This window comes from Eumetopias jubatus, unplaced genomic scaffold, assembly GCF_037043125.1.
Source record: "Eumetopias jubatus isolate StellerSeaLion01/CBP00866 unplaced genomic scaffold, mEumJub1_p1.0 scaffold_1, whole genome shotgun sequence".
Classification (NCBI taxonomy): domain Eukaryota; kingdom Metazoa; phylum Chordata; class Mammalia; order Carnivora; family Otariidae; genus Eumetopias; species Eumetopias jubatus.
This window is the reverse complement of record NW_028274807.1, coordinates 110,428,860-110,456,836: the sequence shown is the minus strand read 5'-3', so window position 1 is coordinate 110,456,836 and position 27,977 is coordinate 110,428,860. Positions and strand designations below refer to the sequence as shown.

Genomic DNA, 27,977 nt, shown 5'->3' with positions numbered 1-27,977 from the left:
CTCAAAATGAGTGACAGGCACAGGAATTCATTGGTACTTGTGTATTTATCTTTGAAAATTACAGTGGAGAAACAAATTTTTGGTACAATATGTCCACCTTCTGGTAAGATGACAGAAGTGAGTTTATAACATGCATTGATATACACAATATTTACATATTTTGTAGACATTGTACAAAACCTCACTTTGGGGTAGGCACTAATGTTGAGTCATGTGTTGAATACCTTATCCCAATTAGTTGAAGTGCTCAAACAGATTTTCTGTGTTGCTAGTATTAGATTGTGTTTAACCTTAAGAATCAAGAGGAATGAATTTCAGTTGATGTTATTAGCAAAGAATTGAGAACTTTAACTGTTAACAAAAACTTTAGTGTGCATATTTCCTCTTCTCTGTATAGTTTCTAGGAAAGACAATGGGGAAGCAGAAGAGAACATTTTCCTTTTGATCTCTGCACCTCTGCAGAGCACCATTTCTCATAATCATCATACTACTCCCAAAGACTTGCCTCAACTGTCAGTGTCTCTGGAAGTGTTCCTGATACCTTGGTGGTATTAGTATTCATCCCAGGTGGTCTGTGTTTTTATAACCAGTCAGGCTAGAATGGGTACTGGCTGTCGTTGGTTTGTTTTGGTATCCCCAGTGCCCCCTACTGTAATTGGCACTCGGAAGTGTATGTTGATTGCATTTATGTTACTATGATATGGGAAGGCAGAGAATATCCCCTACAGGATGCTCTGATCCTGTAGGTAAAAATAAGTGAGATGATATAATCTATAAACAAGGACTGTGAATATTTATAAATAATAGTGTCCCAGAGGCATTGTGTAATTGCTTGTATCTGCCCATTTTGAGCTCCTTTTTTGTAGGTTACTGAACCCCTGATATGCTTATTGATTCATCCTAGGTCAGGTAATTGAGAGGATTTATAAGACTGTGTATTTTATTTAGTGTTCTACCTGCTCAGCTCTTCAGGAAATTGTTAGAACAAGTTAAGAAAATGAGCCTTGAGATATCACTGAAAGTGGAATCATTGTGCGGGAATGAGGCTTAAGAATGTCGAGAATTACTTCATTTCTATTAGGTAAACTTTCCCAGAGTTCTGGTAAACAGATGCCGCTTGTTCATGCTGTGGTAGGTGTGGAAGGTGCTCGTCCTAGCCAGTTTAGGGGAAGGTTTTGTGGGCAGTCTTCAGAGAATTTGACTGAGGTTAACTGAAGTCAGAGGAAGTATTGTGGGCGATCACATGCAGTTTCTTTTTTCCATTTTTCACCCAGAGAAGGCCACACCTGAAATTATGTGGCATCAGTCTTCTCTATCCAGCATGCTGATGTTAGCTAAGCACACTTGCTTCCACTTGAGGATTGTGTGAGGGCTGTGTGGTTATCCCTGGTGATTTAATTTCCTTGGCAGCCAGACTGAGAGATTCTTTGTGGTTTTAGGCAATTAATGCTATAGAGAGCTGCTTATTTCCTTAGTTAATAATTTGAGCGCAGCAGTGATTCTTTAGGCTGTTTTGTATGAACCAGGTGGCATAATCAGAAGAAAGAATCAGTGAGGGCAAATTTCTGTTTCGTTCTTGCTGCTGCTTTATCATCCTCAAGGATCATGAGGCCGGTTGAATGAGGACGTGTGGTTACGGTGGTGTGACTTAATCATGACCGGAAGGCTAACTCGGAACCTATTTTCGGTTTGAACAGGGTGGGCCTTTAGCCTTTCTGCAGGAGTATCACAGACTTCCTGCAGGTGGAATTTAGCTACTCCTGCTGTGGAAGTTAGCCCACATCTGGGCCCTCTTGTGGCTCTGCTTCCTGCCCAGCCTGTTTGTTTATTGTCTTCATGGAAGCCTGTGCCTCAGAAGGGTGAAGGCAGCATCCATCTCTACAATCTGTTGAAATCCTACCAATCATAAATTTTGTTCTTAGTAGCTGATAGTGCTAGGAAAGCTCCATGGTGGTTTTGCTGTGGAGGATAGAAAGAATTTAGACTAGAATTAGATAATGTGTTCTTTCAGGAAGCAAAATGGGCTGGGTTCTTTCTTGTGGTATTACACAAAACTGTTAGCAAAGAATACTAACCTAGAAACCACCACCCACACTCCCAGGAAGCATCCATTAGAGGTTTTTTGTTGAATAGTTTCAAATTCAGCATCCAGGGGTTCAGTTTGTGTTAAGTAAACTGGGTGGAAGAAGCTTCACAGTGGGGCTTCTTGTGGATGAGATGGCTGGATTCCTTGAGTTCTTTCTCTTTGTCCTAAGCTGCTTGTTCAACTAGTAGCACAATCCTAATATAGACATGAGTTTTCCTATGTGTCATGAGCGTGGGAGCCATATGTCCTGATTTGCCCACACTGTTGTGCCACATGTGAAAGTGACCCTTTCACTGTCAAAAGTTTCCAGGTTTTGACATTAAGATGAGTTATATACTCATCTTAATTATAAGAGAATGAAATGATCAAATATGCGTAGTTGATGGCTTCCCTTAATGTTCTCTTAATAGTATTATCTTTCATGTTTATTAGAGAAATTATTGAGGCTTTGGTTGAGAGAACTTCTCAACTTAAAGCCCAGCCTTATTTGCAGTGTTGATGTAGTTTATTTCTGTTAATTGCATTTAGTAACATAATAATTAGCAAGGCTTTCAGTAGTATCAGTAATAGCTTGAGGTATTTCATTTCAGTATCAAGCCACCATTAAATCCCGAGCTTCTCGAGTCACACTGGCAGAGTCCAGACCCCAGAAACAGCCTTGGTGAACTCTGTCACCTTGGGAACATTACTGGCCCTCTTCATTTCTAACATGGGGGTAAAGCTAGTGCTTCGTTAGGGATTTGACTAGGGGATGAAATGGGTGGATTCAGATCAGCTACTAAGAACAGTGCCTGGTGCATTGGGAGTACCCAAGAAATGTTTGCTGTTTTTATTTCATTAGAAAATAACTATTCAGTGGTAAAAGTACTAGAAAATGGTATGCGAGAGGCTGGGAAGGAGCAGAAAACTCAAGGCCTCCAGCAGTGGGGCCATTAGTTTAAAGTCCTGCAGTTCGTTTATTTTCTTCCCTCAGCATGGCACACAGTTGGGATCCAGGTCTGCCCTATTCCCAAGTCCTTGCTTGTCTCTGAGACCACACAGCCTCCCTCTCGGTCTGAGCTAAGCCGAGTGCAGGGCCTGGCGGGACAGAGGCCTGACTGTCCATGTCTGAGGGTAGATGGGCAGAATTGGGTGTAGGGTTGTTCATGGGAGTAAGGGAAGGAGAGGTGCATAAGATGACTCACTCACATTTACAGTTCAGGTGCTGGGTGGATGGTGCTGTTAACCAAGTTCAAGGGGGTAAGGAGCCTTCCTTACCTTCCAGGTAGCAGCATGGACTCCCTGGCTTCCTAACCAGCTACCATCCCTTCACTTTCCAGCCATATTCCTTTAGGTGGTGTGCCTCAGTTTCCTCACCTGTAAAACGGAGATAATATCTACTTCTTGGTGTGGGGACTAAACATTTTATATAAAGTGCTTGGGATAGTGACTGGGTAAGCACTCTATAAACTTTGATTATCATTATTACATATCCTTTATCTTTTTTTTTTTTTTTAAGAGAGGGGGAGAGAGAGAATTTATAAGCAGGCTCCACATCCAGCACGGATCCCCAGTGCGGGGCTCGATCTCACAACCCTGAGATCATGACCTGAGCTGAAATCAAGAGTCAGATATGTAACTACATGAGCCGCCCAGGCGCCCCCTATCGTGATCTATTTTTAACCTGTTATTTTGGGGTTATCAATGGTATATATAGCTGTCTTTCAGATAGTATTTGCAGAGAACACCTTCAACTTCAAAGCAGGCCTCTAATGAAGCTTGCATGCAGACTTCATAGGAATCACTCTTTTTACTGTTTTTTTATTATGAAGAGATGAGAATAAAAAAGATTGCCTTTTAATTTATGATTAATACTGTATCCTTTCCAAATTTATGTAGGCCTTATTGGTATCTAGAGGCCTGGGTTTTTATATTGACTGAACCCTTAGACATATTCTTTCTGTGCACTGATGTTTCAGGAACCTGGACCAGGGTTCTCAGTGTAGGCAGTACTACACTTTGTCAAATTTGGAGTTGTTTTTATCTCACTATTTGGTGGAAGGGCCATAGATGCTTGATATCTTACAAAGTATGAGACAGTCTTTTGCATAGTGAAGATTCGCTCCATGCATCTTGTGGGAATAGCCCATTAAACTTTCCCATGAGTGAAAGACCTGTTCATAAAAGATCTGAGCCCAGAATTTGTCTGTTTTCCATATAAACATCTTTGTTTTTATATATACTGCTCATTTACCCAGGAGTATAAATGCTGTCTCAGTACTCTATTTTCTTTGGAATCTGCTCAAGAATTATATATTTTAGAAAGCCACATCACCAATGGTAATAATGTAGGTGGCATTTGGGTCACAAGTAACATTTATAGCTGTTGAATTCACATAATTATATATACAGTTGCAAGCAAGCATCTGTGTTGAATGAACTAATGATATTTGATATTAAATTACATATTTTATTATGATTTTCTATTTTTCCTTAGGGTTATGATTATGGTCACGCATTCGTATACACACGAGCAGGCAGTTGTTGGTTTTACAGTTCTTACATACACTTACTTGAATTATCATGATTTAGTTAAGTAATACCAGTTTCCCAGCAACACTGTTCAAATTGTAGTTACAACAGTATATTAATTGTGAGTGCTTGCATAAAGACAAACTTGGCTACTAGTTCTGCAATCTGCAGTTTCTCTTATAAATAGTACACGTGCATCACAATCAGTGGCCAATCATGTCGCTTCTTTCAAAGTTTGTCAGTGATTGGTAACTGCATCTCTCTTCCTCAGGCCATGCACAGGCAGCAACGTGTGTTGTTGTGTTGCCTCCTTGTTTGCTTGAGATAAGCCTCATGACATTCTACAGAAATGAATAATCATCAGTGAGAGATGACCAACACAGATGAAAGAGCAGCAAAGAAATGAAAAGTGATAATGCAGGATGTGGAAATTCAAATCAAATGTAAATAGAGTTCTAGAAGAAATAGCTGCCTTGGAATTTTGAGCCTCTGGAATGCAGCTAGAGGAACTTAGTGCAGGTGATCTTACTGACATCAATGAAAAAGTGGTTGTGATGTAAAGGATGAGATGTCCCAGAGCAAGTGAGGCTGGCAAAGTTCACAGAAAGGAACTGACTCTCCAAAATACAGCTTTCCCCTGCTATCTGAAAGTCAGAGTGTTCCTTTCAGAAGTTGAAATGATGTAAAGTGAAGAAGCAGTTACTGTTAATTTATGTGGAAAAATTTTTGAGCACTACCAGACTCAAAAAATAACATCTCTTGAGGCTTTTCTTATACTTCAGGATACATTTTACTAAGGGATGCACAAAATCAATTGAGATACAGCACAGATGCTCACAGACATGGTTCAGAACCAGCATGGCTTGATGCTGAGATGCTGACTGTAATTCCTGGGGGAAGGAGCTTGGTGGGACCATGCTCACTGCTCAGGGTTTGCTGCCTCTGTAATGGCTTGATGGAAAAGGAGCTCTGACTGCTCTTTTTGCTTTTCACTTTTTTTCATAAAAGCGAAAATCCTCTTTGGATTTCCCTTGGAAAGCAAGAATAAGTACTAATGGAGGTCTTTCATAAAAGTGAAGTGCTGTAATGGAAACTTTCAAAAAAGCAGGGATACCTATAATTCATACTTTTAAAAGCTCAAGGTATAAAACGTTGGAAGCCATTCACACCTGGAAAGGAAGGTGACAAGGCATAGAAAAAGATGTTTACTCTGTATTGTAAATTACATAGTGAGAGGGCAAGCGCTACTCTTAAAAGTTGTTTTTTTTTTTTACAAAGAAATAAAACACTTTAATTCTCAGTATTTCCGATGTTTTAAATTTACTAGTGTTATCATTTCCCTATATATTTATAACCAACAATAAGAACATTTTTAATGTTTTGACATTTTTTAAAGGTTGTAAAACAATTCTGATTTTTTTTCTATTGATAAAATTGCTTTGCACAGTTTCAGTTTCACAAGTTATTTTTATGGCCCCACACTACCATGCAATGTGAGGTCCCTGTGTGTGTGTGTGTGTGTGTTTATAATTGTATGTGTACATAGATCTATCACCTATGGCTTCTATATCCATGTACTAAAAATATGTTGAATCATATTCACAGAAACAATATATTAGGTTTGATGAGGTTTAGAAGCTCTGATCTAGATATTTCAAATTTATATAATGTAAATGTTCAGCCTGATATACCTTTCCTTATATTTATTCATTCTTCCATTGTGTTTAATGGTGGTATTTCTCTGGCTGCATAAAACAACATGTAAAAATTTAAAGACACATGATATGGTTTAGTCTTTTTGAAAAACAGAGGTATTTATTGTTGGTAATTGACAGGTGCTTTCAATGTTATTGAAGATCTTTTGGTTTAGGATAGTAGTAACAATCTTAAGCACTGAATGTGGTTTTGGAAAACCATCACAGGTTAAGGGCCTGAGTCACATTCATTATACTAAGTCTATTAGCTCTAGTTACACGTGCTATGTGTTTGTCTGCATGTGTGTATAAGTAAACAAGTCCAGAGTGTTGTTGGAAAGTCTTGTTTATAACACCTAAACCAAGACATAGGATTGGAAGTTCTGGGAAATCTGGTGACTATTTTGGACCCCTGCTATTTAAGTTGGACTGATTTGATCAGACACAGGGCTCATTTCTGAGAGATGCTGTGGAGACTGGCCAGACTGCAACCACTGGGTATTCTCCAACATTATTCAAAGAGAAATTGGCTGCTTTACTTATATTAAGAATGTTTGCCTATGAGGGGCGCCTGGGTGGCTCAGTCGTTAAGCGTCTGCCTTCGGCTCAGGTCATGATCCCAGGGTCCTGGGATCGAGCCCCACATCGGGCTACCTGCTCCGCGGGGAAGCCTGCTTCTCCCTCTCCCACTCCCCCTGCTTGTGTTCCCTCTCTCACTGTGTCTCGCTCTGTCAAACAACTAAAATCTTTAAAAAAAAAAAAAAAAAATGTTTGCCTATGAAACTGTTTGAAATAAAGGAATTTCCAATGTAAGTCCATATCTTGAGTTTTCAAATGAGAAGAAAAAAAGAGTTTGTGCTCTAACAGCTACGTTATACCATTGTTGTCATTTCATATGATTTCTTATCTCATCGTCATGCTTTATAAGAGAAACTGAACATTCAGAATATAAGTTGCCATTTGAATACCCAGAGTTTTTAATAAATTAAAAATTTTAACACTGACTTGTTTCTTTTCCTCTTCAACTCTAATATGATTTTTTGTACTTTTGGAAACTACAGATAAATCATGTTTAATTAAAAATTTTGCTGCATGTCAATTAGGAAAGAATAATCAATATTTATAATGTTTTCCCCATGAAATCCTGTGTATTTTAGCCTGTTCAGCTTTTTTTTTTTTTAAGATTTTATTTATTTATTAGAGAGAGACACAGCGAGAAGAGGGAACACAAGCAGTGGCAGTGGGAGAGGGAGAAGCAGGCTTCCCACTGAGCAGGGAGCGCAACGCAGGGCTCGATCCCAGAACCCTGGGATCATGACCTGAGCCGAAGGCAGATGCTTAACGACTGAGCCACCCAGACGCCCCTAGCCTTTTTAGCTTTTGTCCTTTTTACAACTGTAAGATAACTTCTTGTAGGTTTTAATTACTCTTTTCAAACATTTCCATTGTACATTTTTCTAGGCAGCTCCAGGACTTGTGTGTGTGTGTGTGTGTACATAGCACTGAAGATGAGTGAAGGAAGACCGTAGGGAAGGGATAAGCCAGGTACATGCTCTATATAGGACACAGGTTTTCTTCAGCTTTCATGAACTTTACCACTAGATGGTGATAGAGGGCTAGGGGGTATGTTAAATAATTCTGCATTTACCAGATGCTTGTATTACGCTGAAATTTGAAAATGTTTGATCCTAACAAATATTTGCTTTTAGAATTCACTTCGGGATATTGAAATATTATTTTACTTTTCATCATGATAAAGTGTACTCTTTAATCCCCATTCCTTATATCCTCCACAATCGCCCCCCACCCTTCTTCCCTCTGGTAGCCCTCTGTTTGTTCTCTAGAGTTAAGTCTGTTTTTTTGGTTTAGCTCTCTCTCTGTCTCTCTCTCTCTCTCTCTTTATTTTTTCTTTGCTCATTTGTTTTGTTTCTTAAATTCCATATATGAGTGAGATCATATGGTATTTGTTTTTCTCTGACTTATTTCTCTTAGTATTATACTCTAGCTCCATCCATGTTGTCCAAATGGCAAGATTTCATTCTTTTTAATGGCTGGTTAATATTTCATCATGTGTATGTACCACATCTTCTTTATCCATCTATTGATGGATACTTGGGCTGCTCCCATAATTTGGCTATGGTAAACAGTGCCATATGGAAACATAAGGCGCATGTATCCTTTTGAAGTAGTCTTTTGTATTCTTTGGGTAAATACTCAGTAGTACAATTCCTGGATCATAGGGTAGTTCTATTTTTATTTTTTTAAGGAAACTCTGTACTCTTTTTCACAGTGGCCATGCCAGTTTATATTCCCACCAACAGTGCAAGAGGATTCCTTTTTCTCCACATCCTCACCAACACCTATTGTTTCTTGTGTTTTTGATTTTTGCCATTCTGACATGTGTGAGGTGATCTCATTGTAGTTTTGATTTGCATTTCCCTGATGATGAGTGATGAGCATCTTTTCAATTGAAAGACTATTTTAAATACCCTGTTGCACACAATTTTTTTTATATGGTATGTCCCTAGTAAGTATTTATTAATTTCTTAGCTGTTGTATTAATGGTGTTTAGTCTGGGGGAAAAACCAAACCAGGTCTTATAAAATTTAAGTGATCCCCAAACTTTATTTTGTCTTTGTTTTCTTATTTTCTTTCCATATCACATTTCTTTATTTTTTCCTAGTAGATCAGATTTCCTCATGGTGATTATAAATTTCTTTCTGTTTAGGCTGTGTTCTCTTCGGCACACATGTGTGTGCACATGCACAAACACAATTTTGCCTTAGGTATTTAATATAAATTTATGGATTTTCATAGTGACTATTCCCTTGATGCTTTCATTGAGAAACAAAATACTAGTATACTGTATGGAAATGAGAATAGAGTGATGTAAATGGTAAATGAATATAACAGAGTAGTAACGCACACACCAGAAGATTTTCTACAAGATCAGTTTCTTTGAATTTAAGTTTTAGGAAAAATAGAAAAATTTCTTTTCAAAAATTCTTTGAATATGTTTCTTATCTGCATAAAAGGAAGAATAACTATGTTATTTATTGCTGTATGAGAGGATCCTGAAATACTGAATATAATCCAGAAAGTTTAAGAAATTTTAGATTTCAGCTTATTTTCAGATTATCAATAAATTTTTAAAAATTTATTAGTGAGAGAGAGGAGAGGGAGCATGCAATTGTGGGGAAGGGCAGAGGGAGAGAGAATCCCAAGAAGACTCCCCATTGAGTGTGGAGCCCAGCATGGGGCTCAGTCTCACCACCCATGAGATCATGACCTGAACTGAAATCTCTAGTTCAGACACTCAACCAACTGAGCCATTATGTGCCCCCAGATTATCAATTAATTTTTAAAAGTAGCCAAAGGAGAATTCTTGTTTTTCTTCAATATTAATGTCACATTTTTGTATTAACTTCTGATACTAGCACAATATTTTATATTATTCCTATCGATATTTATCTTACTAATGTAGGTGAATCATTCTTGGTTGTCCTGCAGAACTATTTTTTGTGACTACAACGTGGAGATTGGTGTAAAATATAAACATTATGATTTTGATGTTTTTTTGTAACATGACTTTTTAAAAAATTGGAATAATGCTCTCCCAGTTTATTTCCCTAATCCAGTGTGTTAAGATGTCCCATTGACTTACTAATATTATTTTAGAGAATAAAACCACCATCACATTAAATGTGCCCACTAGCTAACTATACATCAATCTAATTTTAGAAACATTAAAATGGGATTGAAAATATTTTAAAGTCCTCTTAGAATTGAGGCCTGAATTTAGAGGATTAAATGAGGTCTAGGGTGGAGAAGTGTTTGTTAATTCTGGAGTGCTAAGTGGAGCCATTTGATGCTATTAAAGATGGTACCTTCTTAGTTTTTTGGAGGGTTCTATGGTGACTATGCATTTAACAGCCTATACCTACACAGTGAAGTGGGTGGTATCATTTTGAGATTTTTGACTGGGAGCTGTGACATAGTAGAGAGAAATAGGGGATGGAGAGGATAAGACATATTATTCCGAGAATATTTTCCTAGCCACACTGGTTGGTTCTTCTTTTTATATAGTGTAGCTGTAACTCATCTTGGGCATTATGGGGAGAATTGAGGAAGGAATTAGCCTTTCAAAGTGCCTTTTCACATTAGCTGATCTAAAACATAGTTAATCTTAATCTAGCTAGTGGTACACAATGGGGGTTTGGCAATGCAAGTGACCAAATGAGGTGTGTATTAATTCATGTACTAGAGTGCCCCTGGAATTTATGGAATTGGAATCTTAATGGAGAGATGGAAATTTCGGTAGAGGTCCTCAGATCATTCTTTTAACCACTTTGCTGCCAATCCCTCTGCCAAGCCTGACTCACCTACTAGGAATTTAGGAGTGCCCAAATTCTGTTCGTGTACTATATGATGGTAGTCATTGTCGGGCGAGGTGATTTTTGTGCCCTTATTTCTGTTCAGTTTAGCTTTTAGAATTATGCAGATAGTTTACAAGAGTTTAATAAAGTATTGCACTGTGTTATGCTTGTGTGTGCTTTGTCTCTTATTAGCCGCATTGTCCTCTTTTTGTTGGCCAATTGGCAAACACGCCTTCGGTTCTCCTGCTTTAATGCTTGCCCAGTTCCTCATACAGTGTAACAAATCAGGCACCTAGTACTCAAGCAGCGGATGCATTTGAACAGAATGAAAGCTCAAGGGTTTATCTTGAAGAAGAAAATCTTCTAAGATTTAAAACGTTACCCTTGTGCTTTTTTTTTGGCTTAATCTGTTGCACTCTACCTTCCAACTTAAGGTAATATTTTTAAACTAATGAGAACACTGTAAAAGGTAGATAATAGCTTAAAGGAAAGACTATTTTGCTAATAGTTTTTCTTTTCCTTTTAATAGGCTCCACACCCAGCGTGGAGTCCAACATTGGTGCTTGAACTCACAATGCTGAGATCAAGACCTGAGCTGAGATCAGCAGTCAGATGCTTAATCAACTGAGCCACCCAGGCACCCCAGGTTTTCTAAAATAAAGACTATTAAATGAGTTTTTGACAAGCAACATATATTTGATTATTAACTAAGCCTCCATGTTCTCTTCTCTACCCTTGCACCATGAGGATTTAGCAGCATAGCAATATAATAATGGCAAACATAGTGTATTATCGAAGATCCACTTGTCCTAATAGTCACACTTTTTCTCTCTGAAATAGCCTGAGTTTTTAAAGTCAGTTAATTGAATTTAATCTTTGTGAAACACATTGCTCAAAAAATATAGTCGAATCTTCTTCCTGCTACCTCGTACCGCACACTACAAATCTTTTCTAATGTGCGTAGACGTTGGTAAATACAGTGAAGGGATGATGTTTAAAGGTCGTACATATTCACAGATGGAATGACAGAAGGCCTAGTAATTAATATGTACCCAGTTATATCAGAAATAAATGAACCCACATCCTAAACCTTATAGCTGTGTAGTTTCTCTCTCCTTTCTCTTCTCTCCAACGTGGCTCCAAAGCAGCATTTCCTGGTAGTTGGCTGCAGGGAGCTGGGGTTGCCACGGTGTTCTCTGCCTCTGCAGTCTGTGCCTGACACCCGAGTCATGACCCTGCCACTTGGCTACACTCCACCTCTCTCTTACCTCGCTTTTGGGGCATGCCTTCATGTTGTTTCTCTTAGTTCCAAATTATCCCCAACTTTCATACCATTTTTATTCTCTTTTACCCATATTTTGATAGGCTGACACGAGGATAATCAAAAGAAACATTTATTTACATTCTGTACACTTTGACTTCAACAAATTAGGAGGCTTCATGGCCTTTAACTCCTACACATCTGTGTAATCATAATATATGCGGACTTCCGATCTTCTGACACTTTGCAGTGACCTGATGCTTTCGCTCCTGGTTCTGATATTTGATTTCTTGAATAGCCTTCTTGAAAATGACCTACACATGAAAAAGTAAATTATTGGATCCAGGCACACATTGCACGCAGATAAGAAAAGTGTCATTTCTTTGCAGTAATACAGAATTTTGTGTGCAGATTCATCTAAATGTCTGTCTAAGTGACTGAAAGTGAAAGGAATTCTGCACAAGTGATAGGGTAGAAAGCAAGTGAAGAACACTGCCACAACTACCCGTATGCTCTGGTTATGTTTCCGCTTTCGGCTTGACTGACTTATAAATTGCCTGCTGGATTTATGGATGTACCTGGATATGGCTATGTAACATCCAATCAGGATCACCAGCACAGCCACGAACAAGCAGCTGTTGACATAAATGACGGCTTCATGCCATTTGACTCCTAAGGGACTTTTAAGTTTCATGCAGTCATGAATATTTTCCTTGGTTAGTTGGCCATTTGTTAGAATGATGTTTGGCAAGGACAGAACAGCCATGATCACCCAAACACAAATAGATAAGACCTTCGTGAAAGTTATGCTGTACATGCGAGAGTCCCCAAATGGCTTTACCACCTTCAGATAGCGATCGATGCTTATGAGCCCAAGAAATACGATGGAAGTATACATGTTTGCATAAAATAAAACTGAAGTGTATCTGCAGAGGATAAACTTGAAGTACCAAGGTCCAAATCCTGCATCATGCACTATTCGAAATGGAAATGTTAGCGTCATTATGAGGTCAGCAACCACTATGTTTTTGAGATAAAATATGAAGCTGGTTTTATTCCTAATGTGGAAGAAGATCCACACGGCTAGACCATTCAGCAAGATGCTTGCCACAAATATAATGAGGTAAAGCACAGGCAAGACGATAGTGTCAAATTCGTTGTTAACAGTGATGTTCTTTCCGGGTCCATAGCTCATGTTACTTGGAGCGTGACTCCCTTGGCTGTGCAGCTCATTATCTGTAGGAGAAGTGGGGAGACATCATGTCAGAGCTTCACATGTGTGCCGCACAGACTGCTAGTCTCCCTTAATAGGCGACTGCTGTTTTGGGCAAATTAAAAAATGTCTTAGCAATTTAGCTAGTTACTATAGTGCATTTTTAATGTTTTGAGTGACCAAAGTATTGGTGGCCTCTCTCCCAAGTCCTCATCCCCTCCCCCCAGACACATACACACCGAGGTACCTTGAGTGTAAAATGTGGTATTTCTGGTTCTTTATGCCAGTCTTTTGAAAATGAAGATTAATATACCCATGACAATTATCCTGATTTTTAATTTAGTGTTTGATATCATTACAAATAGAATCAGTAAAATCTGGGGGCAGAAAATTGGGTTTTCCTATAATGAAAATAAAAGGGCTAGCACTGGCTAGGGTTGTCTTTGGCACACTCTCTGAAATATCTTTTTAAAATCTCTCTCAGTTTTAAGCTGTTTAATCATCAGTAATTGAGAAAGAGTAAAACTCCTGGGTGATTTTGAGGTTTTTGCCCATGGGAAAATGTAAGAGCCTTTAGGGACCATTGTTAGGAATAGAAACAAAAATAGGTAGTTGTTAATAGATAAGTTTATTATAATGGAGGACAACTTGTCTAAAATAATTCTAGGTTGATGCCTATTTTTATTTACAAGGCTACATTATACCTATTGCACTTAGATAAAAATTTTAAACCTTTTTTTTTTTTTGGAATTTTTAGTTCATATTGTTAAAGGCCTATGCCATACCACTCTATCACATAATCAGGAACATGGTGTGTAAGCCTCTTGTTTATGTGGCAACCATGCAAATGGGTCTTGTGCATCTCCTACTGAGGGGAGCGAAATTGACGGACAGCTGTAGCTTAGGGCTGAGTCCACCACCATTTTCTTGCTGATGGATGCTTCCCACGGGCTGCTCCAAGTCAGTAACTGAGCACAGGAAGGATCCTAAGACAAGACTTTTCCCGGGACAGAAGAGTTTCCTCTGACAAATGACTTTGGCCGGAAGACTCATGAGTCTGGTGAAAACTTTCTTCATGCTGTGCTGTAGTGTGAACCTTCCTATTCAACCTCCTTGTTCCCCTCTCTTGCAGAGGGATCAGACTTGAATTTCAGTCTGCAATCCCTTGCAAGCCTATCCCCCGATAATAAATCTCTTGGCCATCCAGTTATATTTTGTCATCTGCCTTTTTTTTTTTTTTTCTTTTAAACCTGGACTAACACAATTTTCAAATGAACTTTTTGGGATGTAAGTTTAGATAGAAGGTCATTACTGAATTTTTACTTCTCACTAATTAATCATGTTTACTATAATGACAGTTATGTTTTGGAACAATATTGTTTTAGAGGTAACAATATTAATTTTGCCCTCATTTCCCTATATAACAGGCACTGTATTATATATTTTGGTTTCCTTCTTTGAAGAAATGAAACAGGGAAGATACTTTGATGATTATAATCCAAAAACAGGTTCTTAAATTGCTGCCTAAAATTTAAGTGTAGGCTCCTCCCGAGTAACCTTGTACACTTTCTAATTCTTTCCCTTTTATTCCCTGCTACAAGTGTTTTTTAAAAACTGGTTTTCCTGGCTGAAATATCCTTACACAGGCTAGTAATTTATACCTGGACTAGCCTGTTAGGATGAGACCCATAGTATTATTAAGCTTTATAAGTTTAAAATGCCTGATTCAGCTGCCATCTATGTTATCCTTGCCAGTTTCAAATATTGTCTTGAACAGTATCATTTAGGCCTATTTTAACTTAATGAAATGTTGGAAAATTGGCTGCTTCTGCCCCACAAGATCCCCATCAGCATCCATGTTATTAGAAGCTTTCTAAGATGTGCAGTTTTACCTGGGTTAAGAAAGTGCTTAAATTAATTTCTTCAATTGAACTATTAGCAGACACTTTCATCTAACCCAGAATAGAACCGTGTGGGAAATGGAGAGAGGACAAGTAAGTTTTCATCAGGATAAGGGGTCCAGCCAAGGGACACAGACTGAAAAGGGGTAGCCACCTCATATCCTGATACGGTGGCTGTGCTTTACAACAATGACGAGTGGTTTTCAAAGCCGTTATAAATAGAAATAGAATTTTTCGCAAACCATAGCATGCTTGCCATGGAGTATTTCAGCCCGAGTGTTGCCTCACTGGATCTACTGTGCATATCCACTGTGGAATGGAAAGACCCATACTTCCCGGGGTTGGTTAAGGATTGTGTGACTGCTCAGTGCGTTATTATATTTTTAAAGTTTGAATTGTGTGAAGAAGCACTCTTACTAAATGACGATTTACTGATCAATTATTATTATTACAGATGGAGTCTTAAATCAGAATGTCAACAATTATACTTCACACATACTCTGTCTCATAAATGGCGAGTATCAAGCATGAGTGGCCTTATTCCACAGTGGTTACTGTGGCTTTGCGAATCTGGTGTTCAGCTTGTTGATTATGTCACCTCATAGTATTTGCTTCCTTAGTTTATGTATAGGATTAACATTTTGGAATAGAGGACTTTTTAATTTAGTAGGATAAGCCTGGGCTTGGTTATTTCTTCATTCACAAATTCCACATTTATAATGCAGCTTAAGCAAATTAGTGGTTAAACTTGTTATGGGTTACTTTATGAAACAATATGGTAGAAGAGAGGGAAAAAATGGTTTGTAAGCAGGAAGAACCATCTGTGAGTTGCTCTGGAAGGCTCTAAACTTCATATAGAGAATTTTCTCTAATTGATTTTTTAAAGAATCAAGTCTGTTATATTCTTCTATTATTTCTTCTCTTCTGTGTCATTGCCCCAATTTTTTTCCAAAGCTCGTGGGTGTGCTCAGAAGCATTTCTGTGCCCAGTATTCCTGCTCAGGAACAATGACCCTTAAAAGTATGTGGCTCTTCACCCAGGCCGTTTTATCATGTTCTTCACTGTCAAAAAAAAAAAAAAAAAACTTGGCAAGGTTAGGGAAGGCTTTTAATGACAGGTAGCTTGGTGATTCAATTAAGAAAAATTAGAAGGTGTTTTTACAGTGTAAAGGCTATTTTCTAACACACTCCTTGGTTACTAGGACATTATTACCTGAATTATTTAGCTCAGAGCTTGATACAGAGTGATAATTGAGGGTGAAGATTTCTCTCCTCTTCCTCCACCAGCTCCTTTTAAATTAGATCAACAAAGGCAATGACCTAAGAACTCTAGTTCTATAGTAAATTAACATTTGGTACCCGCCTGTGTGTGAGAGAGGTATTGTAGTATGGGTGTTGAGGGTGTGGGATGGACTGCTGTGCTGATGTGTTGGAGAAATGCATGGGGTTTGTATTCATACATAGCATTAACCACATGTGACTACTGTACTGGGCAGGGCAGATAAAGGGCATTGGTGTTGTTGCAGAAAGTCCTATTGGACCGTGCTGGTTTAGTCGCTTTGTAACCTTGTAAAAGGAAATAAACAGTAGCCATTTTGCCAGATCTCCCAAGAGTTAAATTCTCTGCAAACATTATTTCCAGGACAGTCTCTAGTACTTTAGTAGATGTCCACTCTGTAACTTGTCATTAATTACAATTTGTCTCAATTGCAGCCACCTAATGAATGATAGAGTGGTGAAGCATCTTGGTCCTTTTGCTTTCTTTTGCTTTTGGTGTAGCTGCATTATTGCTCATTGGGGCGTGTCCCTCTTTGGCACAAAATGTGAAAGTATCAACAATATGTCATTGCTCTACCTGCCTGGTAGGAATGAAACACACAGGTCATGCAGATTACAGGGTGTCACTACCATGGCACAGCTGCCCTTGTGTGGTCATTGTTGAAATAGTTACCCAGCAGAGGAGGAAGATGTGGTCTTTGGCCTCCTGGGAAACCTCAGTGAACCTTAATTTTTACACTATTACCCCTGGAAAGAAATAGGTATTTTAGTTTGGGTATAAAAATCTTTCACAAATGTTAATTTAATCTTTCTTGTCCCTTTTGAGATGGTCTGTAGATGAAACAAAGCTTAGAATTAAGTAATAGCAAGTTAAGTTTCTCTCAGTGATGCTGATCTACCTGTTTGCTGTTTTATATTTAATGAAAGGCCAGGCTAAATGCTGATTTATTATGTTAATTGGTTAAGTGGCTGATAAAATCCCCAATTTGTCATACGATATAAATAACAGTTATTGATCAAGGAAGATTTTTCTGTGCATTTTTTCCTATGGCTTACCTGGTAATTTTGCAAGTGTCAGGTTGAGCCCCATTCTTCAGTTGTGATGGACTGTAAGCAAAAATACGTGTCAGGAAATACTTGGGGATGACTGAGGGGAGGGTTCGGCACAGGTTATTCCTGGCTTGAGTCCTGGGCCAAAAAAAAAAAAAGGGAGGGATTAGGAAGGAATATGAAAACAGTAATTTGATCGATCTCTCTCTCTCTCTCTCTCTCTTTCTTTTTCTTTCTTTCCTTCCTCTCTCCCTCCCTCCCTCCCTTCTTCCCTTCCTTCCAAAGCTTTATTTATTTTAGAGAGAGAGTGGGGGCAGGGAGAGGGGTGGAGGGGGAGGGGAAGAGAGAGAATCTCATGCAGACTCCCTGCTGAGCCTGACATGGGGCTCCATCATGACCTGATTTAAAATCAAGAGTCAGATGTACAACCGACCGAGCCACCCAGGTGCCCCAATCTTTTCTTTAAAAATGTATGTATATCTTTCACAGTTCAGAAAAGGCATACTCTTTGGATACAAACAACTGTGTCACAGGAAGAGTTGCATACTTTTGTGTCCTCTTTCAGCCTGCCATGGAGAAAGGGCCGTTTCTATGTATGCTGTCTATCTGAATGCCCATGTATGGCCATGGGAAAGTTATTAATGTCTCTGTGACTCAGTGTCCTCATCTCTGAAATGACAATCATAATAATCATATTACAAGATTGTAATAAGGATTATGTGAAGTAGTCCAAAAGACAGTTATCAGAACCTAGGTCTAGGAATGCACTCAGGACATGGTAGCTTATATTTTCCCATCCCTGCTTCTACTGAATTCCTTTTCCCCCCTTAACCTGAGCATATAATAAATGCATCTGTGATGGGACTTATGTGCAATTGGAAATTGTTAAAAAAAAATGCCTTTTTTTTTTTTTTTAAATCTAGCACTGCTATATGTAAGCATGTCTTATAAGCTCACATCCTTTTAGTACCCTATTCTTATGATCTCTGGGGTTCGGGGCGCCTGGGTGGCTCAGTCATTTAAGCGTCTACCTTTGGCTCTGGTCATGATCTCAGGGTCCTGGGATCGAGTTCTGCGTCTGGCACCTGGTCAGTAGGGAGCCTGCTTCTCCCTCTGCTTCTATTCCCCCTGCTTGTGCTCTCTCTGTCTCTGTCTCTCTCTCTATCTCTGTCTCTCTGACAAATTAAAATCTTTAAAAAAAGTAATAATCTCTGGGGTTCTAGTTCTGGGTTTACACTAACCAGCTGTGTGACCTCTCTCAAGTCAACTGACCTTTCTGGAATTGCCCTGAAGAACCTAGAAAATCCCTGTTAGGACTCTAATTTATGTGAGCCAGCTTCTATGATTTCCTCAAGCATAGATTTCCCTTAAGAATTTAATATGATTTGAATGTTTGTTTTGTAAGTCCCTGTATTTCTCTGTGATAACTGCATTCCATCCAATCTCAAAGTGTGATTAGGAATGAGTAATTTAATTGGGCTTGAGTGATGGGCATGTGATTTTGGCTAAATTCCTGAACTCTTCCAAGCTTCAGATTCCACACATTTTTATAAAGATTAACTGAGATCCTATGTGCATGTATCAATAAATGCTGTAATCAGTAAATGCTGTAAAACATTTTCCCCACTTCTCCTTCAAGCAGCCCTTTCTGTTCTGTGTTTTCTGGCTTCTCTGAGGTGTTGATAAAAGAAGAAATCTTGAGAACTGTTTTGGCAAGTGTGCTGCTAAAGTCAAATGGTTTTATGGAATGAATGGTTTGCTATAGGGGAAGTCACACTATTGCTCATGAAACCATGTGAGACTCTAATGTCTCTTTACTGCTGTTGCTCCTATACTGTACAGCTGCAGAGACCCCAAGTAACCTCATCTCCTTCAAGTACAACGCAGATTTCTGGCTGGTGTAAGCAGTTACATTGGCTGAGTCAACAGGGAAAGAGCACTTTGCAGGCAGAAGTGTATTGAAGAATTTGGCAGCAAATGGAGAGGCACTTGTTTCTTTATCTTTTACTTTGCCCTTCTTTTCTGTTCCCTAGTATCACATGATGTTTAGGTGCTTTAGGTGCTAGATTTGATAGTAGATGGATAAAAATGGCTTGAAAATTTTTAGTAAAGATTCCTTTCCCTGCCTAAATCCTCTCTGAGAATTTAGGTACCATATCCATGCCTTATGTTGAATCACTAAAGTGTGTAGTACTTAATCAGTGCTAAAAAAGTATTTTTTTGGTTAATAGAGCATAGACAATGATTAGGGCTCTTAAAGAGTCTTTCCTTTTTGGGTGCCAGTGTTGAAGGATTTTTAGAGTAAGACAAGGAGGTGAAACTCTACTTTGTTTTTACTTATTAAAGTTTACCAGGAAGAATGATTGAAGCAGTTTGTTTTCTAATCTCCATAATAATGATCCTTGGATTCCGTAAACCTTTTTTTCCCCTCAAATCGAGCTTCTTATGGGAACATTTCCTGAAGTTTGCCTGACAAACACATCTTGATTTTTACATTTCTCTCTTCCCAAGTTACGTTGGTTTTCTTCCTCTTGGCTTCCCGTATTATCCCTTACTCAATGACAACAATGCCAGTGTGGCTTACCCCCCCACTGGAAGAGGAGCAGTGTCTAGAAGTGGGTCAGCCACAAGCAGCAACAAGAGAGACAGCTCTTAAGGAGGACCCAGAAAAGAGACTTGGGAAAAATATTTAAATATCACATTTCTGATAAAGGATTTGTATTCAGAATAAGCAAAGAACTTTTATGACTTCCTAATAAGAAAACAACCCAATTAGAAAATAAATGATCTAAAGATTTGTATAGACATTTCACCAAGAGCACATGAAAAGGTGTTCAACATCATTAGTCATTAGGGATATTTAAAAACCCACAATAGGATGCTATTTCTTACCTACCAGAATGGCTGTAAAGAGGAAAGAGAATATCAAGTGTTGCTAAGGTTGTGGAGAAACAGAAACTATTATACAGTGGTGGTGGGAATTTAAAATGATATGGCCACTTTGAAAACAGTCTGGTAGTTTCTTAAAAAGTTAAAACTGAATTTATCATACAACCCAGCAATTCCATTCATACGTATCTACCCAAGAGAAATGAAAACATATGCCCATGCAAAGACTTGTATGCAAATATTTTAGTGGCATTATTCATAAGAGCTGAAAGTTGAATCAACCTAAATATCGATCGATGAAGGTTAAACAAAATGTGGTATAGTCATACAATGCAATACTACTTTGCAATAAAAAGGAATAAAATGCAGCTATAATATGGACAAATCTCAAACATTTTGCAGGGGAAAGAAGCCAGATATGAAAGACTATGTAACATTTAGATGAAATGTTCAGAAAAGGCAACTCTATAGAGGTGGAAAGATTAGGGTTTGCCTGAGCTCTGAGGGTGGGAGTTGAGATTAACTGAGGCTATGATGGGTCTTATTGGTGGGTGATGAAAACTGGATTGTGGTGGTCGTTGCAAAACTATAAATTTTTTCTAAAAAAATTATTGAATTGTATGTTCAAAATGGATAAAAGTTATGGTATATAAATTATATCTCAATGAAGTTAAAAAGGGCAAAAGAATGCGCAGAAAGGAAGAGGAATACAAATAGGCTAGCAACCCAACAGCACAATTGATGGGTTTTCAGGGCGCCTGGGTAGCTCAATTGGTTAAGCGATTGCCTTCGGCTCAGGTCATGATCCTGGAGTCCTGGGATCGAGTCCCACATCGGGCTCCCTGCTCAGCAGGGAGTCTGCTTCTCCCTCTGACTCTCTTCCCTCTCGTGCTCTCTGTCTCTCACTCTCTCTCTCAAATAAATAAATAAAATCTTAAAAAACAAATAGATGGGTTTTCAAGACCAGGAGAGGTACATAACAAGGTACATAACAGCACATTGCCTGTCTTCTGTTATAGGAGGTGGTGAAGTGCAAAGTACATATGTGTCTGCCCTTAAGGAGTTGAGCATCTAGCTGAGGATCTAGAAGTAAAGAGAACACTCAGTACAGATGAGAGATTCGGGATACTATGGAAATAGAGAGGTGTACCCTGATGAGGGGAAGTGGGAATCAGGGAGGTTCTATGGCTGCAGTGATACTGGTATTGTGGCAGGTTTGCTGAAGGTCCGATGGGAAAGGAGCATGTGCAAATGCTGAGTGTGGCCAAAGAAGCTGCAGTAGTCTGAGGATGATGACAATATTGAGTGATGGAGAGAAGTGACAAATTTGAGGTATGTTGAGGAATTAGTGGCTGCTGATGTTGCTGAAAATTGAGAGAAGGGGGTGTTGGCCTCCCAGGTATTTGGGATGTTAGGGCCAAAATGAGAGGAGGGTCGCATGAAGGGATCAGTGGAGTTCGGTTTTTGATTTCTTGATTTCAGGTTGCTCACGTATGTTATTCCTGTGATGTCTACTAGGTAATTGAAGGTGCAGGGCTGGAGCTCAGAGAAGTACTTCTGGCTGGTGATACACATTTAAGGTCAACAGAGGATCAGTTACAGAAAAAGCTATGGGAATGGAATGAGATTGCCCAGGATGAACCTATACAGTAGAGCAAGAGCGAGAATGGGACAGGGCTGATGTAGATGCTTTTAAGGAGCAGTCTTAGGGAAGGGGAAGTGCCCGAAGGAGTGGCCAGAAGAGAGTAATGTCATGTGAACTGAGAAGAGAGTTTAAGAAATGAGAAGCTAAGACTCATTTTATCCTGCAGGGAAATCAAGTGATACAGGACAGCAAATTGCCATTGGATAGGATTCAGTTAATAAAGAGGTCACTGTTCATCTTTGCTAGGGCTGCACGTGTGGTATTCTGTGTGTGTGTGTGTGTGTGTGTGTGTGTGTGTATGAATGTGTCGGGGTGGGGGGTGGCATAGGGCAAAAGCAGAGGCCTATTGGCAGAGGGTTGAGTAATGTTTGTGAGGTGAGGAAGTGAGGGAAGGATTTCAAAGAAAGCGTGCCTGTGATGGGAAGGAGAGAAAGGGTGGGAGGTAGAGAGGTACAGGACTGATGGAAGATTTTGTTAAGCTTGCATGGCTTTTACAATGATATTTCCTTGCTTGGCTTAAAGAAAAAAACAAACAAACCAACCCTTGCCCTTCCTCCTAGCCAAGTATGGTAGCAGCACGTTGGAGTGCTAGGTTTCAACCCCAGCCCTCTTACCTTCCAGCTTTCTGACCCTCCCATTTCCTCATGTATAAATGAATACGATCCGTCCCTTATAGGCTGACTGCAAGGTTAGAATGAGACTATTTATGATGAGGCAGCTTGCCTAGCTGCACAGGGTAGGGGCTGTCTTGTAATTGTGTCATAGGGACACGATGGAATCTATTTGGTGAGTAATAGGTTGGACACAAGGCGAACCAAGTTCTTGCCACCTTGTTTATGCTGATACTGTTATGTGGTTTGTGGTCTCAGCCACCCTGTGAGGAGCCATTTGACTAATCTTTTCCTCTAAGAGCTTGCCCTTTCTTTCAGTTGTCTCTGAGCCTCATCTGCCTGCCTTCTCCACTTGAGCTGCAGGGCTCCCCGTGTGGTTGACTTCAGAGCATCCTGTGCATGTCCCAGCGCCTGCAGGGTGTTGCAATGAGGGTTGCTTCAGCGGTAGTAATGGCTTGCTTCCAGGACCTTGTTCATGGGCGGGAATCCTGTTGTACCACCTCCTGCTCCCCCAGCTGAGAGATGATGCAACCACTCAAGAATGTGATGTCTGTGGTAGGCCCAAGCTTCACAGCCATTCCTGAGGTTAGATGGTATCGATGCTTAGAGACCTGTTTTTTTCTTCTTCTTCTTCTTTTTTTTTCAGCCACCCATTGATATTCTCCTTTGACTTTTTTGTTAACTGTTGTTTGTCGTAAGCTGGCTTTTTAAGTGCGGGTGGTGGAAAAGGACTAAGGTGTTCTGAGTGTCTCGTTTATCTTAGTCTTCGGACTAGTTGCTTAATGTCTCATACAGTCTTCAGAGCAGTTCTATGACCTAGGCGCTTTATTCCCTTTTCTTTCCCCAGGCGGGAAGATCCGAGGTTCAGACACATAATTAACTTGCCCTGACTCACATGGCGAGTAATGGGTAGAGTCAGCGTTCAGCTCAGATCTGATTGAAACTGAAGCTGCAGTTCTATTATACTGCTTAGGAATAAAAATGAAGAACGATTCTGGAGCTTACTTTTGGAGGGTAGGAAGTGGTGGAGAGTAGGGGTAGGGTTGTTTTCCCCTGTCCAGCTGGTGAAGGAACTGCTAATCTTCTAAACTGGAGATCTCATTTTGTTTGGCCTGAACAATGTTGAAAACATCAAGAAATTTCACATAACCCAGATTGGGATCCTGTCCTGAAAAATGAGATCTGCGAACAGTGAGCGTGAACAGTCCAGCCATATTAGCTGCCTCTTCCTGATGGGAAGTGCACTCCGGTGTATCGGCTCACAGCATTCTCTGTTGACATCCCTGGGCCTCCTCACTTGGGAGTATTACCTGTCTGTCTGATCCTGCAGATACTTAACTTTGTAACCTTTGGTCCATTTATCATTTAATCTTATGGGGCTACATTTGAACTATATGGATCATCAGATGTTCTGTTTAAATTATAAAGTATATTTTTCTTCTTCTTCCTCTGCCCCCTCCCCACTGAGTCCTGAATTTTCTTGCTTTAGAGACCATAGTTTAGCATTCTCGCCAAATGATTTTCCTTTTACCTCTCGGCAACCCAGAAAAATAGTGGTGAGAGATCTTAGTTAGCTCACACCTGAGAATTATTGTCACAGTTGAGCTTTTCTCTGTGCTTAATCCTGGGCTGGGGTCTTTAAGCAAAAACCTTACTGCTTATTCTTAAACTGCTTTTGTTGGTGGGAGAACTGAGATTCTGTGTCCCGAGGAAGAAAGGTTATAAATGGTGGAGTAGAGGCTCACACTCAGGTGCACTGGAAGTCCAGCCCTCTGCTGTCTCCCTCGAAGCGTAACGGGAGGACTAGGGGAAGGATCAGCATCCAGGACTGCCGAACCGTTACCACATAATCTTGTTCTTAACATTCACTGTGTTCGACCTCAGTGTGCTTGGCAAGCCCCTTGTGCCTAACTGGGGGAAACCCGCCGCAGCAGGTGTACCCACTGGGACACAGCTGTACCTTCATTCTCTCTGGCTGCACGGGGTCTCCTTATTGCTCTTCTGATCAAGATCTGCAAAATGAATGCCAGTTAAGTGCCGGCTCCCTGGTTGCAGCTATTCATCGTTTTGTGGAGTGATTATTTGGTGGCAGCCATTGTCTCTGTCTTCCACCTTCCGGTTGTTTTTTAGAGGCTCATATCCAAAATTGTGAGAATTTCAGATCTTAGAGAAAAGAAAACTTTTCTACTAAGTTTTCTAGCTAAGCCAGTAGCTCATAATGGGAATACTGCTGCAGTATCCTTAAATTTCAGTGGTAAAGATGTAATGCTCACCAAAACATCTAATATGAAGTTTCTGATGAAAGGTACAGCCTCTCTTACATATGGAATTGCCTCTAACCCAAGAATCTTTCCCAATTTAAATTTGGGGGTGAGGAGGGAAGGAGGGAGGTAGTGAATGAGAGTTTTCCAACACTGTTAACAGCTTTCCTGGAGGCCTTGGGAAAGAAACAAGTTATCTCACTGGGTACAATTTACTTGTTTTTTAAATAAAATTAGGCCACTGTCGTCATAGGGCACTTCATTATTGCATGCTTGGAGTCACATCCCAAAGGTATTGGAAGGCAAAGCGCACAGTCGTTCATTCAGGTTGTTCAGGTACTACTCTGAAGTTCTCTTTTCAAAGTTGCACTTGATATCTATAGCCTAAAATTATGTATATTTTGGTTCACATTGAGATTTAGCATATTTTTTGGGGGGGTTGACCTCTAACCACTTGTTTTATAAGTATTTGGGAGTGATGGAAAGTGGGTTGTAAGCTCCATGAAGGTAAGGCTTGTGTCTAATGCTTCTTCATAATCTTAACCCCAAACCCGGTTATTCCCTTTGTACAGGAGAGGAACCTTATTAGTGAGATTGAACAACTTGCTCAACATCACCCACAGCAAGAGGCAAAGCCAGGAAATGAGCTTCGATTGTTGTGACCCCAGAGCTTCTCTGCTCTGCCCCTTGGCTTGATTAGTGGAAGCTCAGAAGTAGCCTGGCCAGTGTCTTAGACCTCAATTGAGTGGGCAGGTATTAAGTTTTTGACTCAGTATTTAAGTCTGTGACCCTGGACAAAACATTGTACCTCTCAGAACTTGAACTTGCACATCTTTGAAATGAGGAAAGTAATAATGAGGAAAGTAATAAATGCCTGGCCTAGTTCCCAAAGGTGCTTTGAGAAGTCATGAGATAATATTTATAATGTCAATTTTATATTGTAGGTACTACAATAATATAAGGGTGTAACTCATGGCAAATAGGTTTTTTTCTGCCCAATAATACAATTTTTATTAGTCATACGGTTAAATTTTACAGTTTAGGGAGTTGAAGTGTATATTTTTATTTTTTGTTTAGGCAAAGGTTGGATTCTGCATTATTGATATATTGGAGGCTGGTTAGAGAGGTTACAGGCTGTAGTTTCAATAACCAGAGTAATGGTTTTAAATGAATATGTGGAGCCAAATATATTTCAAATAACTTCTGGTTCCTTAAAAAAAATTTTCTCAGAATTTATGATCCCAGGTCAAGTGTTTAGTTTGATTACCATCCTGAAGAAAGGAAGAATGTTTTTCACAAATTTGGAGGATGCTATTCCTTGTTTCAGAAAAGTCATTCCATAGCTTAAGCATTATACTTAAGAGTTCACGTTATTCTTCCTGGTGATGGTGGTGGAGGCGATCGTCACCTTTCTAATAAGGTCACCATTATGGTTTTCTAGCTGTGGATAAGGGGTAGGTATTAAGTAGAATGGATGTCAGGTTAGCTATCCTAATTCTTCAGATCACAGTTTAATCAAACAGTAATGTTGTTTAAATTAATAGAATAAGACCGATTCCTAAGAGACATGTCCTCCTTCAGTTTCCTTCCTTACCTTCATTTGTAATTTAAAAACTATTTAATGAGGTCTTCAGTACTAGTGGATATTTCACATTTTTATCAGCATCAAACCCTGTTTCTTATTTTGTCCTCTTGTAAAAACAAGAAATAAATTGCCCACTCCCCATACATACGTAATAAAAGGATCTGGCATTACATATAATTAATTTCATGTATGTGTGTGTGTGAAAACACACACATATGCACACATGCATTCACACACGTGTAACATTTTCTTTAAAGTGATTCCTACTATCAATCTCACTCGCATTAATTACCGTATTTTTAGAACAGTGATTCTCAAACTAGTGGGAATATTTGAATCAAAATAATTCTGGGTTGATGTATAAAGATGATAAGTTGCTCAACTAGGAGAAATAAGTAATCTATCTGTATTATTATAATATTTGTCACATGTGTTTTCTTTTTCCTCTGCCTGTCATATTTCCTTCCATTATAGCCCTCACTAGCTTTCTGTCTTGTATAGAACACCTTTCGATCCCCTTTCTAGGTACCCTGGTGACCTGATCTTGTCTACCTGCCCACTTTGCAGCTCCCATGCTCCTGCACCAGACCTTCCTTATCTGTCTCTCCCTCATCCACTGGGCAGGCTTTCAAACCTCACTCATCTGCCACCTCTTCTCAGAGCCTTCCAGGTTTTCCCCTACACTGTGTCAGTGCTCCTCAGTCCCTAGTATCTGCCTGGCTGTTCATATCTCTAGCTGCATTGCATTTTCCTTGTTTGCCTGAATGCCTGAGCATCTCTGAATCCTCTCTCCAGAGTCCAGCAGAGTACTTGAAGACACAGTGTGAAGTTCAGGAAACATTTGTTTTAATGTTAGGCTCTCTTGGAATGTGGCCTCCTGTGACCTAATCTGATTTTAGTGGAAATCTTGCCATTTTTATCTTCATGCATATCTTCTTTTGCCATCTGAAGTAAAAGAGTACAACCCAGGGAGGGCCGAGAGAATAGGAACTGGCAGCTGATCTCATGTAAGACATGGCCAAAGACCAGGAGGAAGGCTGATCAAACACTGGTCCCCTGATGTTTCTGAACAGCTCAGTCTGAAGTAAGGAGACTAAAGTGGAGGGTTACAAATTCAAATATAGCCCCATAGGTCATGTCAGTGAGAAAAGTGAGCCAGATCTAAGACGAAATCATCAACAGTAGCAGTAGGCCAATAAAACACAGCTAACAGCCAGAGCGTCGGGGGCGGTGATCAGCAGGGCTGGGGACTGCATGGTCTGGGGGGTGCTGCTGCACTCTTAGGCTCTGGATTGTTGCCACACAAGTGTGTGCATCAGTTGCTACCAGACTATTTGATTTATAAGAAAAATGGGTTTTTATATAAAATTACATGAATTTTAAATTATGGATTAATTTTGTTAACCCACTGGGCAGACCAAATAAAGCTTGTCTGTGGGTTAGAGTTTGTGACATCTCATTTCATGGTGGGGCTGTGACAGGCCTCTCCTTGGGGTTTCTGTTCATGCCTTAGTGGGACCGAGAGCCTTGTTACCGGATTCCTGCTCCAAACCTCTTCCTCATTTTTACCAGTTTCCCCTTAGTATTTTGAACTGAAATTGATGAGTTTGTAAGACA

The 27,977-nt window shown here is 39.6% G+C and overlaps 2 protein-coding genes across 2 annotated transcripts in view; one reads left to right on the top strand and one right to left on the bottom strand.

Moving 5' to 3' along the window:
• Positions 1-27,977, top strand: part of MED12L (mediator complex subunit 12L) — a 312,204-nt gene that overhangs the window by 172,941 nt on the left and 111,286 nt on the right. The gene's annotated exons all lie outside the window — the stretch shown is intronic.
• GPR87 (G protein-coupled receptor 87) lies at positions 12,122-17,409 on the bottom strand. Its single transcript, XM_028103066.2, has 2 exons — positions 17,376-17,409; positions 12,122-13,164 (listed from the first exon to the last, which is right to left on the bottom strand). Exons 1-2 carry the CDS (start codon positions 17,407-17,409, stop codon positions 12,122-12,124), a joined length of 1,077 nt encoding a protein of 358 aa, XP_027958867.1.